General features: G+C 49.1%; 1 protein-coding gene across 1 annotated transcript in view; it reads right to left on the reverse strand.

Moving 5' to 3' along the window:
* Nucleotides 1-15,692, reverse strand: part of LOC115093349 (beta-galactosidase-like) — a 207,773-nt gene that overhangs the window by 103,493 nt on the left and 88,588 nt on the right. The window contains exons 7-8 of the mRNA XM_029604976.1: nt 7,910-7,970; nt 5,174-5,268 (exon numbers count right to left, since the gene is read on the reverse strand). Coding sequence (XP_029460836.1) covers nt 5,174-5,268; nt 7,910-7,970 — 156 coding nt within the window. The remainder of the gene's footprint in view (nt 1-5,173; nt 5,269-7,909; nt 7,971-15,692) is intronic.

The following is a 15,692-nucleotide window of genomic DNA, read 5'->3' on the forward strand; positions in this document are numbered from 1 at the left end:
TGGGGGATGTTGATGCCCGCCCCGCGCTTCCTTGGTGGCCGCCATGCCACATGGTCTTCGCTGTAAGGCCTGTGGAGAGTTGACTTCGTGGCTCTCCCGCGCTGCCTCCCTGGCAGGGAGGGCATGTCTGGTGCGGCGGCAGCTTCAGAGGCCCAGCTCTGTGGGTCAGGCAAAAGGGCCACGGCGCAGGAGAGCAAGGCCAATCCATTATCACTGAGTGAAGGAACGGCAGCCGTTTTGAAAACATTTGCAGCCGGCATGGAGGCATCGGGGGAAGGGGGATTTTCCTCCAGCGAATTTGAGTCCTGGTGATCTCCAGGACTCACCTTTTGAGCTCTCCAATGAGGATCCTGTTCCCCCGGGGGGGGGGGGGGGGGGGGGGGGTTGGATTTCGGGCCTCAGCTGGATTTTCGGCCGAATTCGTCCTCCTCATGCATCAAGCATATTTGGCCGCCAGGCCTAGCCCAGCGGGTCAGGTCGGCCTAGGCCTTCCGAGGGGCCACCCAGGAAATTCCCCAAGCGGTTGGAGCCTCAGGGGTCTCTTCAAGTCAGGAAGGTCAGGGGCCCCTCGTAGGCTTTTGCTTCGGTGGAGCCTCATCACGTAGGGGCTTCGGTGGATGACCCCCCCCCTTTCAGTTCCTCTCCTTTTGCAGACGCGGATCTGGAGGAGGAGCCTGAGAAAGTGGCTCCTTTGTATGGGGACAATCCCAAGGTTGTTCAGCTTTTTCAGAGGAATAAACTCAATCTGCTAATTCCGCACATCCTGGCAGAGCCGGGAACAGTGGTCCCTCAGGGAGACCCTGGCCTAGACAGGGTGGATCCGGTCATGGCGGGGCTATGTAGTCTGGCCAAGACGTTTCCCTTTCATAAAATGGTTGAACAGTTAATGATCCAGGAGAGGGATGCTCCGGAAGCGGGTCTGCGAGTGGGGCGAGCTATGGACAAGCTATACCCTTTATCGGAGGAAACCCTGGAGCTTTTTTTAAAGTACCTAAGGTGCTTCCGTGTCAGCTGTCACCAAGAGGACCACATTCTGGTGGCTGGGGTGGCGGCCCTGAAAGACCTCCAGGATAGAAAGCTTGAGGCTCATCTTAAGCGCATTTTTTAAGTCTCGGCTCTGGGCATTTGGGCAGCAGTCTGCAGCAGCTTCATGCTCAGAGCAAGCCTGCGATGGATGCAACAACTGCTGAATACCAGAGATCTGTCAGCTCAGGCGGAGTGCTTAGAGGCGGCAGTAGCCTATGGGGCAGACGCCTTATATGACCTCCTTCGAACCTCCTCCAGGACAATGGTATCTGCCATTTTGGCGCAGAGGCTGTTATGGTTGCGCAATTGGTCGGCTGATGTTTCCTCTAAAGCTCAGCTCAGTGCGCTCCCTTTCAAAGGGAAGCTCCTTTTTGGAGAAGACTTGGAACAACTGATCGTCTCTGGGTGACAATAAGGTGCACAAGCTGCCGGAAGATAAACCTAAGGGATCTAGAGGTTTTCTTCTGACCTGCTCTCGTTTTCGGAGTCAATGGTGCTTCCGCCAGAACACAGCACCTGGTACGGGACAGCGGCAATCCTCAGGGAGGTCACAGTCTTGGTCTCAGTCCTTTCGCTGTCCTCGATCGGGCCAAGAGGGAGCCGGCCAAGGTTCCCTCGCGACCAAATCCTCTCAATGATACACTGCCAACCCGTTCCTCCATTCCTGTCATTGGCAGATGGCGGTCCCTTTTTTACAAGGAATGGGTCAAGATAACGTCGGACCAGTGGGTTCTAAGTATCATCGAAAACGGTTACGCTTTAGAGTTTGCTCGGCCTCTTCGAGATCTCTTTATAATCTCTCCCTGCGGCTCTCCACAAGCTGGAATGCCTGGGGGCCATCGTGCCCGTTCCCCAGGAGGAATGGGGCACGGAGCATTATTCCATCTATTTCGTGGTCGCAAAGAAGGAAGGCTCCTTCTGTCCGATTCTGGATCTGAAGAAGATGAACAGGTCTCTCAAAGTCCTGCATTTTCAGATGGAGACCATACGCTCCGTAATTGCGGTGGTGCACCGAGGGGAGTTCTTGACTTCTCTGGATCTGACAGAAGTGTACCTGTACATAAGGATCTGCCGGGATCATCAACGGTTCCTTCGGTTCATGGCCCTAGGCATGCATTTCCAGTTCAGCACCCTTCCTTGCTGGCTGGCAACAGCTTCATGCACTTTCACCAAGGTGATGGTGGTGGTAGCGGCGGCCCTCCACAGAGAAGGGGTGCTGGTTCACCCGTACATGGACAACTGGCTCATTTGGGCGAAGTCAGGGGCACTCTGCAAGCAGGCTGTAGTCAAGGTCTTGCATCATCTGCAGTCCCTCGGTTGGGTCGTCAATCAGTCCAAGAGTCACCTTCAGCCTTCTCAGGTCCTGGAATTCCTAGGAGCATGGTTCGAAACCAGAAGGGCAAGGTATTCCTCCCGGAGGAGCGAGTCACCAAGCTTCAGACGCAAGTTCAACCCTCCTAATGGCGTCAGTGCCCAGGGTCTGGGATTATTTGCAGGTCCTTGGCTCCATGGTGACCACTCTGGAATTGGTTCCTTGGGCGTTTGCTCATAAGAGGCCCTTGCAGAGAGCGTTGCTGTCCCGTTGGGATCCCATGTTGGAGGCGTTCCAGGTTCCCTTATTGGTCACAGAGTCCGCCAAGTCCAGTCTTGGCGGTTGGCTTGTCAGAGACCACTCGAGGCACAGGGTGGACCTTGAAGTGCCACAGTGGGTGATAGTGACTACGGATGCCAGTCTCTCCACTTGGGGAGCTGTGTGCCAGACTCACTCAATCGAGGGCCAATGGTCACCAGAAGAGGTGAAGTGGTCCATCAATCGCCTAGAGATGAGAGCAGTGCAGTTAGAGTTGCAGAGTTTTCTTCTGCTTTTGCTTAATCGGACAATGCAACAGCAGTCGCTTACATCAATCATCAGGAAGGAACCAAGAGTCGTCCAGTAGCCTTGGAAGCAGAGCAGCTGATGGACTGGGCGCAACGGCATCTAACCTTGCTGGCAGCCTCACACATTGCGGGGACCGACAATGTGCAAACAGATTTTCTGAGTCGCCAAAGACTAGATCCTGGAGAGTGGGAGCTCTCATCAGAAGCAATGAACCTCATCACCTCAAAGTGGGGTCACCCCCATCTGGACTTGATGGCAGGGAGCTCGGAGAGGAAGGGGTCAATGCCTTGGTTCTCCCCATGGCCGAGCAATGTACAGCTCTATGTGTTCCCTCCTTGGCTGCTGATAGGCAAGATTCTCCAGAGGACAGAGCTTCACCCTGGAAAGGTAATCTTGGTTGCCGCGGAGTGGCCTCGGAGATCATGGTTCGCAGACCTGGTCAATTTGGCAGCTGACGGTCCTCTGCGCCTGAGTCATCTTCCGAATGTTCTGTGTCATGGCCCTATATTTTTCAATCAGGCAGCTCGCTTTTGTTTAGCAGCCTGGCTTTTGAAAGGAGGCAGTTAAGGAATAAAGGCTATCCGGAGGATGTCATTACCACTCTACTTCGAGCCCGAAAGACCTCTATGTCCTTAACTTTTGTCAGGGTTTGGAAGGGCTTCGAATCTTGGTGTCATGAGCAGGGGGTTCTCGGTGGTTCAGATTCTGGAATTTTTGCAGAAGGGCCTCAGCAAGGGCTTGTCCTTTAATTTTCTTAGGGTGCAAGTGGCAGCCCTGGGGTGCCTCAGGGGCAAGCTTCAGGGGGTGTCCCTTGTGGCTCATCCGGATGTGGTCCGTTCTCTTTGTGAGGTTAAGCATTTGAATCCCCATGGAGCCTTAATTTAGTCCTCAAGGCTTTGTGTGAAGCTCCTTTTGAGCCCCTTAAGAAGACCTCTTTAAAGGACTTAACTCTAAAAACGATGTTTTTGGTGGTGATCTGTTCCACTAGGTGCATATCGGAATTACAAGCACTTTCTTGTCGAGAACCTTTCCTACTCATTTCAAATTCTGGAGTTTCTCTCCGCACGGTTCCATCCTTTCTACCGAAAGTTGTTTCAGCATTCCACTTGAATTAATCAGTGGAACTTCCGGCCTTTAACAGTACTGATATGGAAAAACCTCAGGCACAGGAATTTCGGCGTCTAGATGTCAGAAGGGTCCTCTTGTGTTATCTCGACGTCACTAATGCTTTTCGACACTCGGGGCATTTTATTTATTTATTTAGTGTTTTTTATATACCGACGGTCGTTGGGAACATCCCATCGGTTTACATTTGAACACAATATTGCAACATGCTTTACATAGAATAACATGAGAAATTGTAGGGAGGAATAGGGGGAGTAGAAGGTTCAATCCAACAACAGTAACTACAAATATAATACTCAGAAGCAGTAATCATAATCAATTATAGTCCATAAAAAAATATTGAGTACGAAATTTATATACAGAGGAAGGGAACTTATATGGAGAGGATAGGAATGGCTATACTGACAGGGGTTACCTGAAAATTTGTCTTGTGCAGCAGCCCTAAAAAGGGTCACCAAGCGTCTAAAAATCTATTGCCCACTGGTGGAGAAGTCCATTACCTGCTATTAATCAAGTTAACTTAGAAAATAGCCACTGCTATTACTGGCATCAGTAGCATGGGATAGACTTTTTTTGGGTACTTGCCAGGTTCTTATGGCCTGGATTGGCCTCTGTTGGAAACAGGATGCTGAGCTTGATGGACCCTTGGTCTGACCCAGTATGGCATGTTCTTATGGTTGAAACAGGCCATTGCTTCCGCTTACATTTAATACGGTCGGACTGTCCTGGATGGTTTGAAAGCGCATTCGACCCAGTCACAGGCTGCTTCCTGGGCAGAATGTCAGTTGGTTTCGCCGCAAGAAATCTGCAGGGTGGCGACCTGGAAGTCTTTGCATATATTTGCTAGGCATTACCGTTTGGACATCCAGGCTTCAGATGTCGCCAACTTCGGCGACAGTGTCATCCGAGCGGGACTCTCGAGGTCCCACCCCAGATAGGGAACCTTGGGTACATCCTAGCAGTCTGGACTGATCTTAGCAGGTAAGAACCAATTTTCCTATATGACATACACTATTTTACCCTCCTTAGCTGAGTAGCAGCTGCAAAGCACATGGGAGTTTTAGCTCAGGTACTTCTAAAAACTGCAGTGTGCTGCAAACTGCCCAAGTGTTTCCCAGCTCTGCAGATGGATGATAATCTCACCTGCACGCTGATGATATTTCCTCCATTCTGGTAGAGCCTTGGTTCCATTTTAGGCAGCAGCTGAGAAAGCCAGGAAGCCACTGCACTTAAGTACGCTGCAATCAGAGCAGTAGAAATGTTACTGGCTTTGTCTTTCAGGAGCTCACGACGCTGATAGCTTTCTTTCCAGGACGCCTCCTTTTCTTGCTTTCTGGCCTCCTTAGGGCATGATTGTAATTTCTTTCCACAAAGTCCCCTTAAGAAGAGATAATAGGATGCCTACTGGTGAGGATCCCAACTTTTCTGACCTCTCACTTCACTTCCTACTACTATTTCTTTCACAACTAAAGTCCATGTCTGTGAGAGGCTCCTTTACTCATACAGGAAACTGATGCAATATCGGCACACGTTAAATGGGTGCTCCTGATTGAGCGCCCGTTCTCTTAATGTGCTCCGATCCACCTCTCCTGGGTGCCCGATTTAATATATAAATGGGCTGCTGTGGTAGAAAGGAGGTGCTAGGGAAAAGTTTGCATCCACAGCACCTCCTTGGCATCGGACGCCCAGGAAAGGTGGCTGTCAACTGGTTAGGAAAACAGACGCTCAATTTTACGAGTGTCCATTTTCCTAACCTGTGCACAGCCACGGGTCAGGAAAAAAACAAGTCTGCTTACCATAAACGGTGTTTTCCGTGGATAGCAGGATAAATTAGCCATGATGTCTGGGGAACTGTCCACAACCAGAACGGTGCACCACTTCCAGGCGCCCTCAGGCAGCGCTCAACCTTCCAGCTGGGACTCCCAGACGTCATGGCTAATTTAGACTGCTTATCTGTGGAAAAAAGCAAGTTTGCTTACCGTAAATGGTGTTGTATGTGGATAGCAGGATGAATTAGCTATGTTATCCTGACGCTTCCCCAGACAGGCTCCACTCCAATTGCGTCCAAGCTTGGAGTACAGACTGAGGCAGGCTGGGAGTCACAGGGCATATAACACCCACACGCACACAGGGCAAAGCTCTGTGGGCTTTGAGCAGCTCCTCCATCTAGAGGACGTTCCCCAGACAGCATGGCTAATTCAGACTGAGGCAGGCTGGGAGTCACAGGGCATATAACACCCACACGCACACAGGGCAAAGCTCTGTGAGCTTTGAGCAGCTCCTCCATCTAGAGGACGTTCCCCAGACAGCATGGCTAATTCAGACTGAGGCAGGCTGGGAGTCACAGGGCATATAACACCCACACGCACACAGGGCAAAGCTCTGTGAGCTTTGAGCAGCTCCTCCATCTAGAGGACGTTCCCCAGACAGCATGGCTAATTCAGACTGAGGCAGGCTGGGAGTCACAGGGCATATAACACCCACACGCACACAGGGCAAAGCTCTGTGGGCTTTGAGCAGCTCCTCCATCTAGAGGACGTTCCCCAGACAGCATGGCTAAATCACACTGCTTGTCTGTGGAAAATACACTGCTCTTAATTGAGCTCCCTTTTCCTAACCTGAGTGCCAGCACACTTTTTTTTAGGGTTCTCCTTTTTTGGTTCCTCAGACTTAACATCACCAACTATATCAAGTCAGCGGAAGTACAGAAAACAAGTACATTTTCTGTAAATGTTTGGGCTCCTCAAGAATTAATGCCTGCTCCATGGGAAAAGCCTTAGTTTTAGAGGGTAAATGTGCGCATCAAGTGCAGATTTCTTTTTGGCATTGGAGGGAAATAGCTAACACCCCCCCTTCACTCCCTTCCTGGATTATCCTTACGCGCAGTATTCCCCTCCCTCCCTTCCTGCATTTTCCTTACGCGCAGTATTCCCCTCCCTCCCTTCCTGGATGTTCCTTACGCGCAGTATTCCCCTCCCTCCCTTCCTGGATTTTCCTTACGCGCAGTATTCCCCTCGCACCCTTCCTGGATTTTCCTTACGCGCAGTATTCCCCTCCCTCCCTTCCTGGATTTTCCTTACGGGCAGTATTCCCCTCCCTCCCTTCCTGGATTTTCCTTACGGGCAGTATTCCCCTCGCACCCTTCCTGGATTTTCCTTACGCGCAGTATTCCCCTCTCTCCCTTCCTGGATTTTCCTTACGCGCAGTATTCCCCTCGCACCCTTCCTGGATTTTCCTTATGCGCAGTATTCCCCTCGCTCCCTTCCTGGATTTTCCTTACGCGCAGTATTCCTCTCGCACCCTTCCTTATGCTTATCCTCTCTCTCACGCTCTCTCTTTAATTTCCTTATACTTTGTACTAACATTTTTATACATGCACAGGGCTGTAGAAACACACAGAAAGACAGGCCCTAGTCTTTAGGGCTTACAATCTAATAAGACAAACATATAGGACAAGAGACTTGGGGTATTTCATACCTCCTCTCACACTCTTCCTGGAATTGCCTTACGCTCAACTCCGGTCCTGGAAAGCCACAAATATGCCAGGTTTTCAGGACATCCGCAATGTATATGACTGACATACATTTTCACAGTGTATGCAAATCTCTTGTATATTCATTGCGGATGTCCTGAAAACCTGGCCTGTTTGTGCCTTTTCACGACTGGAGTTGGCCCCCGTTGCTTTCTACGACCCCTTATACCCTTCCTGGAATTTCCTTATGCTTAGCACCTCCCTCACATCCTTCCTGGAAAAAAAAAAAATCTGCAATAAATTGATTACAATCCACCTAGAGACCAGTTTGGTTAAGACAGCATATCGAATGTTTATAATAATTACAAATAAATATATGCAGAGAAAGGGGCTAATAGGAACCTTACCAGGATCAGAAGATCGCAGAACGATATTTCGGTTCTGTAGGAGCCAGGCAGGAAGACCACCCTTTCGGAAACAAGTAGAATACAAGTTAACAATTGGTGGAGGTAGAAAAAGAATTCACAGTAAAACTACCAGCGCAAGGATGTTAAGAAAGGCTTCTCCGTAGACAGCAGGATGAATTAGCCATAACCCATGGGTGATGTCATCTGATGGCACCAACAAGAACCCAGTTCTCAGAGCTGTTTCTTGTGAGCCCCAGTCTCTTTCAGAGCTTAAGATTTAGTGTGCTAATCAACTCTCCAAGGAGGTGGATGGGCATTAAATATGGCTAAGTCATCCTGCTATGGATGGAGAACCCTGTTAACATGTAAGCAAACTTACTTTAAGAACATAAGAACATAAGAAATTGCCATACTGGGTCAGATGAAGGGTCCATCAAGCCCAGCATCCTGTTTCCAACAGTAGCCAATCCAAGTCACAAGTACCTGGTAATTACCCAAACACTAAGAAGATCCCATGCTATTGATGCCAGTAATAGCGGTGGCTATTTTCTAAGTCAACTTGATTACTAGCAGTTAATGGATTTCTCCTCCAAGGACTTTACCAAACCTTTTTTAAACCCAGCTACACAAACTGCACTAACCACATCCTCTGGCAACAAATTCCAGAGCTTTATTGTGCATTGAGTGAAAAAGAACTTTCTCAGATTAGTTTTAAATGTGCCACATGCTAACTTCATGGAATGCCCCCTAGTCCTTCTATTATCCGAAAGAGTAAAATAACCGATTCACATCTACCCGTTCTAGATCTCTCATGATTTTACAAACCTCCATCATATCCCCCCTCAGCCGTCTCTTCTCCAAGCTGAAAAGTCCTAACCTCTTCAGCCTTTCCTCATAGGGGAGCTGTTCCATCCCCCTTATCATTTTGGTCACCCTTCTCTGTACCTTTTCCAGTGCAACTATATATTTTTGAGATGTGGCAACCAGAATTGTACACAGTACTTAAGGTGCAGCCTCACCATGGAGCGATACAGAGGCATTTTGACATTTTCCGTTTTATTCACCATTCCCTTTCTAATAATTCCCAACATTCTGTTTGCTTTTTTGACTGCTGCAGCACACTGAACCGACGATTTTAAAGTATTATCCACTATGTTGCCTAGATCTCTTTCCTGGGTGGTAGCTCCTAATATGGAACCTAACATTGTGTAACTATAGCATGGGTTATTCTTCCCTATATGCAATACCTTGCACTTAACCACATTAAATTTCATCTGCCATTTGGATGCCCAATCTTCCAGTCTTGCATGGTCCTCCTGCAATTTATCACAATCCGCTTGAGATTTAACTACTCTGCATAATTTTGCATCATCCGCAAATTTGATCATCTCACTCATCGTATTCCTTTCCAGATCATTTATAAATATATTAAAAAGCACCGGTCCAAGTACAGGTCCCTGAGGCACTCCACTGTTCCCTGTACGTACCCGGATCAGTCCAGGACAGCTGGGTTTTGCCTCCCTTCCAGTTGATGGAGTCTCTGTTTCCTGTCTTTTAACCAGTTTGTAATCCATAAAATGACACCGCCTCCTATCCCATGACTTTTAAGGTTTTTTAGAAGCCTCTCATGAGGGACTTTGTCAAATGCCTTCTGAAAATCCAAATAAGAACATAAGAACATAAGAAAATGCCATACTGGGTCAAACCAAGGGTCCATCAAGCCCAGCATCCTGCTTCCAACAGTGGCCAATCCAGGCCACAAGAACCTGGCAAGTACCCAAAAACTAAGTCTATTCCATGTTACCATTGCTAATGGCAGTGGCTATTCTCTAGGTGAACTTAATAGCAGGTAATGGACTTCTCCTCCAAGAACTTATCCAATCCTTTTTTAAACACAGCTATACTAACTGCACTAACCACATCCTCTGGCAACAAATTCCAGAGTTTAATTGTGCGTTGAGTAAAAAAGAAATTTCTCCGATTAGGTTTAAAAGTGCCCCATGCTAACTTCATGGAGTGCCCCCTAGTCTTTCTACTATCCGAAAGAGTAAATAACCGATTCACATCTACCCGTTCTAGACCTCTCATGATTTTAAACACCTCTATCATATCCCCCCTCAGGCGTCTCTTCTCCAAGCTGAAAAGTCCTAACCTCTTTAGTCTTTCCTCATAGGGGAGTTGTTCCAATCCCCTTATCATTTTGGTAGCCCTTCTCTGTACCTTCTCCATCGCAATTATATCTTTTTTGAGATGCGGCGACCAGAATTGTACACAGTATTCAAGGTGCGGTCTCACCATGGAGCGATACAGAGGCATTATGACATTTTCCGTTTTATTCACCATTCCCTTTCTAATAATTCCCAACATTCTGTTTGCTTTTTTGACTGCCGCAGCACACTGAACTGACGATTTCAATGTGTTATCCACTATGACACCTAGATCTCTTTCTTGGGTTGTAGCACCTAATATGGAACCCAACATTGTGTAATTATAGCATGGGTTATTTTTCCTTATATGCATCACCTTGCACTTATCCACAACTCACTACGCACACAAAAAAAAAAAGTTCAAATTCTGGTGTCACCTCAATTACAGCAACACAAATACCTTCTACTGGAAAAAATGCTGGACTTATCATCAGCCTTCGACACAGTAAATCATAAAATATTTTTAAAAAGACTAGAAGAAATAGGACTACACAGTAGAACAATAAACTGGTTCAGTTCATATCTAAACAGGAGTACCACAAGGATCAGCCTTGTCTGCAACCCTCTTTAACATATACATGCTGCCGTTATGCCATCTACTAGCTGGACTGGGAATCACACATTACATATAACCAGGCGACATTCAACTAATTATACTAATTGAGAACACAATAGAGAAAGTGTTAAACCTAGCCAACATGTACCTAGATATTATCTAACAGCTGTTAAACCAAATGGAACTAGTTATTAACAATGAAAAATGGAATTTCTACATTTAGAACGGAAAAATATCGAGGTCATTCAAACTCCAAAAATACTCAAAAACAACCAGAAAGTAGAACTAGCTGAAAAGGTCCGGAACCTCGGAATAATAATCGACACAGAACTCAGTCTAAAACAGCACATATCACTAAAAGTAAAAGAAGGCTACGCAAAACTCATGATTCTCAGAAACCTAAAACTCTTACTAACACCTGCAAATCTTCGAACAGTGCTCCAGGCACTAATATTCTCCAGCTCTGACTACTGAAACGCCCTTTTACTGGGACTCCCTCAGACAACGTTAAGACCACTTCAAATACTACAAAACACTGCAGCAAGGATACTGACAGGTAAAAAAAAAGAGGGACCAATTCACTGAAACTCTAGCAGAATTACACTGGCTACCAATAGAAAGCAAATGTTGCTTACCTGTAACAGGTGTTCTAACAGGACAGCAGGATGTTAGTCCTCACATATGGGTGACATCATCAGGATGGAGCCCAATCACGGAAAACATCTGTCAAAGTTTCCAGAACTTTGACTGGCCCTTACTGGGCATGCCCAGCATGGCACTAACCCTGCAGCCAGCAGGGGTCCCCCTTCAGTCTTATTTAAAAGCTACAGGCAGTGCCAAAAAATAAAATAAAATGTTACGAACCCAACACCGCGGGACGGCGGGCGGGTTTCGTGAGGACTAACATCCTGCTATCCTATGAGAATACCTGTTACAGGTAAGCAACATTTGCTTTCTTACAGGACAAGCAGGATGGTAGTCCTCACATATGGGTGAGAACTGAGCTGAGGATGTCCGAACATGCACCAAATATACCCAAAGGCATGCAACAGGCACAACAACTGGGGTGGAATTTGGAAGAGGGCTTCCTGAACCACACCGGGCAGGCAGAAGGGTGTTGGTACGTCACATTGTAAAGAGGTTACGAAGGACAGATTGGCCGAAGATGGAATCTTGTCTTCCAGCTTTGTCCAAGCAATAGTGGGCTGCAAAGTAGTGGGGAGAGAACACCAGGTGGCAGCCCTCCAAATGTCAGGAAGTGGCACCGATCGTAGGTGTGCTACTGAAGTCGCATTGACCCTCACAGAGTGTGCTTTAACACGGTCTTGAAATGGAATGCCCGCTTGCTGATAGCAGAAGGATATGCAGTCCGCCAACCAGGAGGAGAGTGTCTGCTTACCCACAGGCTTCCCCTACTTATTAGAGTAGAAAGAGACGAACAATTGAGTGCGTTCCCTGTGGGCAGCTGTACGGTCCAGGTAGAATGCTAGAGCCCATTTACAGTCAAGGGTATGCAGAGCCTGTTCTCCTGGATTGGCATTGGGCCTGGGAAAAAAGGTAGGTAGTATGAAGGATTGATTGAGATGAAAATCCGAAACTACCTTAGGTAAGAATTTAGGGTGAGTGCGGAGTACCGCCCGGACCTGCAGAAGTTTAGTGTAAGGCGGATAGGTAACTAGGGCCTGCAATTCACTAACTCTGCGAGCTGAAGTGCTAGTCAAAAGGAAAATCACTTTCCATGTGAGATATCAAAGTTCACAAGAGTGAAGAGGCTCGAATGGTGGTTTCATGAGCTGACCCACAACGAGATTAAGGTCCCAAGAAGGGGCTGGAGGACGTAGCGGAGGCTTGATGTGGAGCAAGCCCTTCAAAAAACGTGTTACAAGGGGTTGTACTGATACAGGGACATCCCCGACACCTTTATGGAAGGCGGCTATCGTACTTACATGCATTCTGATGGAAGAAGTCTTAAGACCTGACTCCGATAGATGCCAGAGATAGTCCAGAAACTTCGGGATTGGACAGGAAAGGCGGTCAAGGGACTGAGAAGGGCACCATGACGTGAACCTTTTCCATTTGTAAGAGTAAGCTTTTCTCATGGAAGGCTTCCGTGAAGCAATCAAGACACAGAAAACTGGTTCAGACAGCTTAAGTGGCTGAAGGATTAACCTTTCAACATCCATGCCGTCAGGGACAAGGCTTGAAGATTGGGATGGCGTAGGAACCCGTCGTTTTGAGTGATCAGAAGCGGGTCCTTTCCCAAGGGAATGTGCCTGCGGATGGAGAGATCCTGAAGTATTGGAAACCACACTTGGTGTGGCCAGTGAGGTGCTATCAGGATCATGGTTCCCTTGTCCTGATGTAACTTCACGAGAGTCTTTGAGAGAAGAGGAAGTGGAGGGAATGCGTAAAGCAGGCTGGTTACCCATGAGAGGGAGAATGCGTCTCTGGGTTGAGAGTGTTTGCTGCGAATGAGAGAGCAGTAGTTCTCCACTTTGCGGATTTGTGGGGACACAAAGAGGTCTATAAGAAAATTATTATTTACCTGCTAATTTTCGTTCCTGTAGTACCATGGATCAGTCCAGACAGTGGGTTATGTCCCCAATCCAGCAGATGGAGTCAGCACAAGCTTTGAGGGGGCGTATCCATATATACTACTACCCCCTCTGCAGGAGTTCAGTATCGAGTATATCAAAGCCCGAGTAGAAACCCCCGAAGGATCAAGTTTGTGGAAACAGATAATGAAAACAATTGTAACCGCAACAAGTAACTGCAAACATCCTACCAACTTGTAGGGAGCTGTGAAAAACAGCGAAAAGAAACAACTGTGAAGACACAGAACACTGCGAGCAAGAAGCAGCGCAGAGCTGAGCAGGATCAAGAACCCAAACGCGGTGGGCGTCTGGATTGATCCATGGTACTACAGGAACGAAAATTAGCAGGTAAATAATAATTTTCTTTTCCCTGTACGTACCTGGATCAGTCCAGACAGTGGGATGTACCCAAGCTTCCCTAAATCGGGTGGGGTCCTGCGAGGCCTGCTCGGAGAACCTGCTCGCCAAAGTGTCCAGAGACCGAAGAGGCGAGGTGCAGACGATAGTGCCTCGAGAACGTGTGTAACGATTTCCAGGTGGCTGCCCTACAAATTTCCTGCGAGGATACCGAGCGAACCTCCGCCCAGGAAGCCGCCTGAGAACGTGTAGAATGCGCTACGATTCCGGGTGGGGGAGTCCGACCCGCCCCAATGTAAGAAGCAGCAATGCCGGCCTTCAGCCATCTGGCAATGGTAGTCTTCGAGGCCTGAGACCCCTTCTTAGGACCGGCCCAGAGTACAAAGAGATGGTCAGAGGTTCGGAACTCATTTGTAGCCTCCAGATAGAGGCGCAGAGTGCGCTTGACATTCAAGAGACAGAGAGACTTCGGCTCTGAGGAAGAGAAGGACAGCAACTCCACCGTCTGGTTCACATGGAATGCAGAAACCACCTTCGGAAGGAAGGAGGGAACGGTGCGAAGCGAAACTCCAGAGTCGGAGAAACGGAGATAGGGCTCTCTACACAACAGAGCCTGCATCTCCGAGATGCGTCGAGCGGAACAGATGGTCACAAGAAATACAGTCTTGAGAGTGAGATCCTTTATCGTTGCGCTGCGCAGCGGCTCGAACGGTGGTCCCGACAGGGAGCAAAGCACAAGATTAAGACTCCAGGAGGGACAAGGGTCCCGTAACGGAGGACGCATATGCTTGACACCCTTGAGAAAACGAGCAATGTCAGGATGCTGTAGAAGAGAGCCCCCATCGCTCAACAGCGAACCAAGGGCGGCCACCTGAACCCGTAGTGAATTATAGGCGAGCCCTTTTTCCACCCCCGCCTGTAGAAACTGAAGGATCTGAGGTACAGAAGCCTTAGCGGGTCTCGTGGCCTGGCTGGTACACCACAGCTCGAACACCTTCCAGACTCGAACATAGGCCGATGTCTTTCGTGCCCGCAATAGCGTGGATACTACCGCCTCCAGGTAGCCCCGACGCCGGAGGCGGCGCCTCTCAAAAGCCAGGCTGCAAGACAGAAGAGTTCTGCCTGCTCGAAAAATACCGGGCCCTGATGTAGGAGCTGGGGGAGGTGCCCCAGCCTGATTGGCCTGTCGATCACCAGCTGTAGCAGGTCCGCAAACCAGGGTCGCCTGGGCCATTCTGGGGTGACGAAAACCACGGTCCCCTGATGGCTTTCTATTCTGCGGAGCATCCTGCCCACCAGGGGCCATGGTGGAAAAGAAAGATATGGCGGCCACGGGAGGACCAGGGCATCCACTCCCTCCGCGCTCTCTCCGGCGACTGAAGAAGCGTGGAGCCTTGGCGTTGAGAGCGGACGCCATCAGATCCAAGTGGGGGGCCCCCCACCGATGGACGAGAAGTTGCATTGCTTTGTCGGAGAGAGACCACTCTCCGGGTCCAGCAGTTGACGACTGAGGAAGTCCGCGTGGACGTTGTCCACACCGGCGACGTGCGAGGCCGCTAGCCGGACGAGATGACGCTCCGCCCATTGCATCAGCAGCGCCGCCTCGAGCGCGACCTGCGGGCTGCGCGTGCCTCCTTGTCGGTTGATGTAGACCACGGTGGTAGCGTTGTCCGATAGGATTCTGACTTCTCGGTTCCGAAGAAGCGGGAGGAAATGTCGCAGAGCTAGCCGGACCGCTCTGGTTTCCAGACGGTTGATTGACCACTTCGCCTCCACCGTGGACCACATCCCCTGCGTGGCGCTTCGATCGCAGACTGCACCCCAGCCTGCTAGACTGGCATAGGTGGTCACCACCACCCAATTTGGCAGATCGAGGGACATGCCACGGGCCAGGTTCGGCGGATCCAACCACCAGCCCAGACTGTCCCTGGCATTCTGTGGGAGCGGGAGAATCATCTGATAGTCCTGCAATACTGATTTCCAACGGGAGAAGAGCGCCCACTGTAAGGTCCTGAGGTGCGCGAAAGCCCAAGGTACAAGGTCGATGGTGGACCCCATCACTCCCAGGA

The sequence above is a fragment of the Rhinatrema bivittatum genome, chromosome 6, assembly GCF_901001135.1.
Source record: "Rhinatrema bivittatum chromosome 6, aRhiBiv1.1, whole genome shotgun sequence".
NCBI lineage: Eukaryota > Metazoa > Chordata > Amphibia > Gymnophiona > Rhinatrematidae > Rhinatrema > Rhinatrema bivittatum.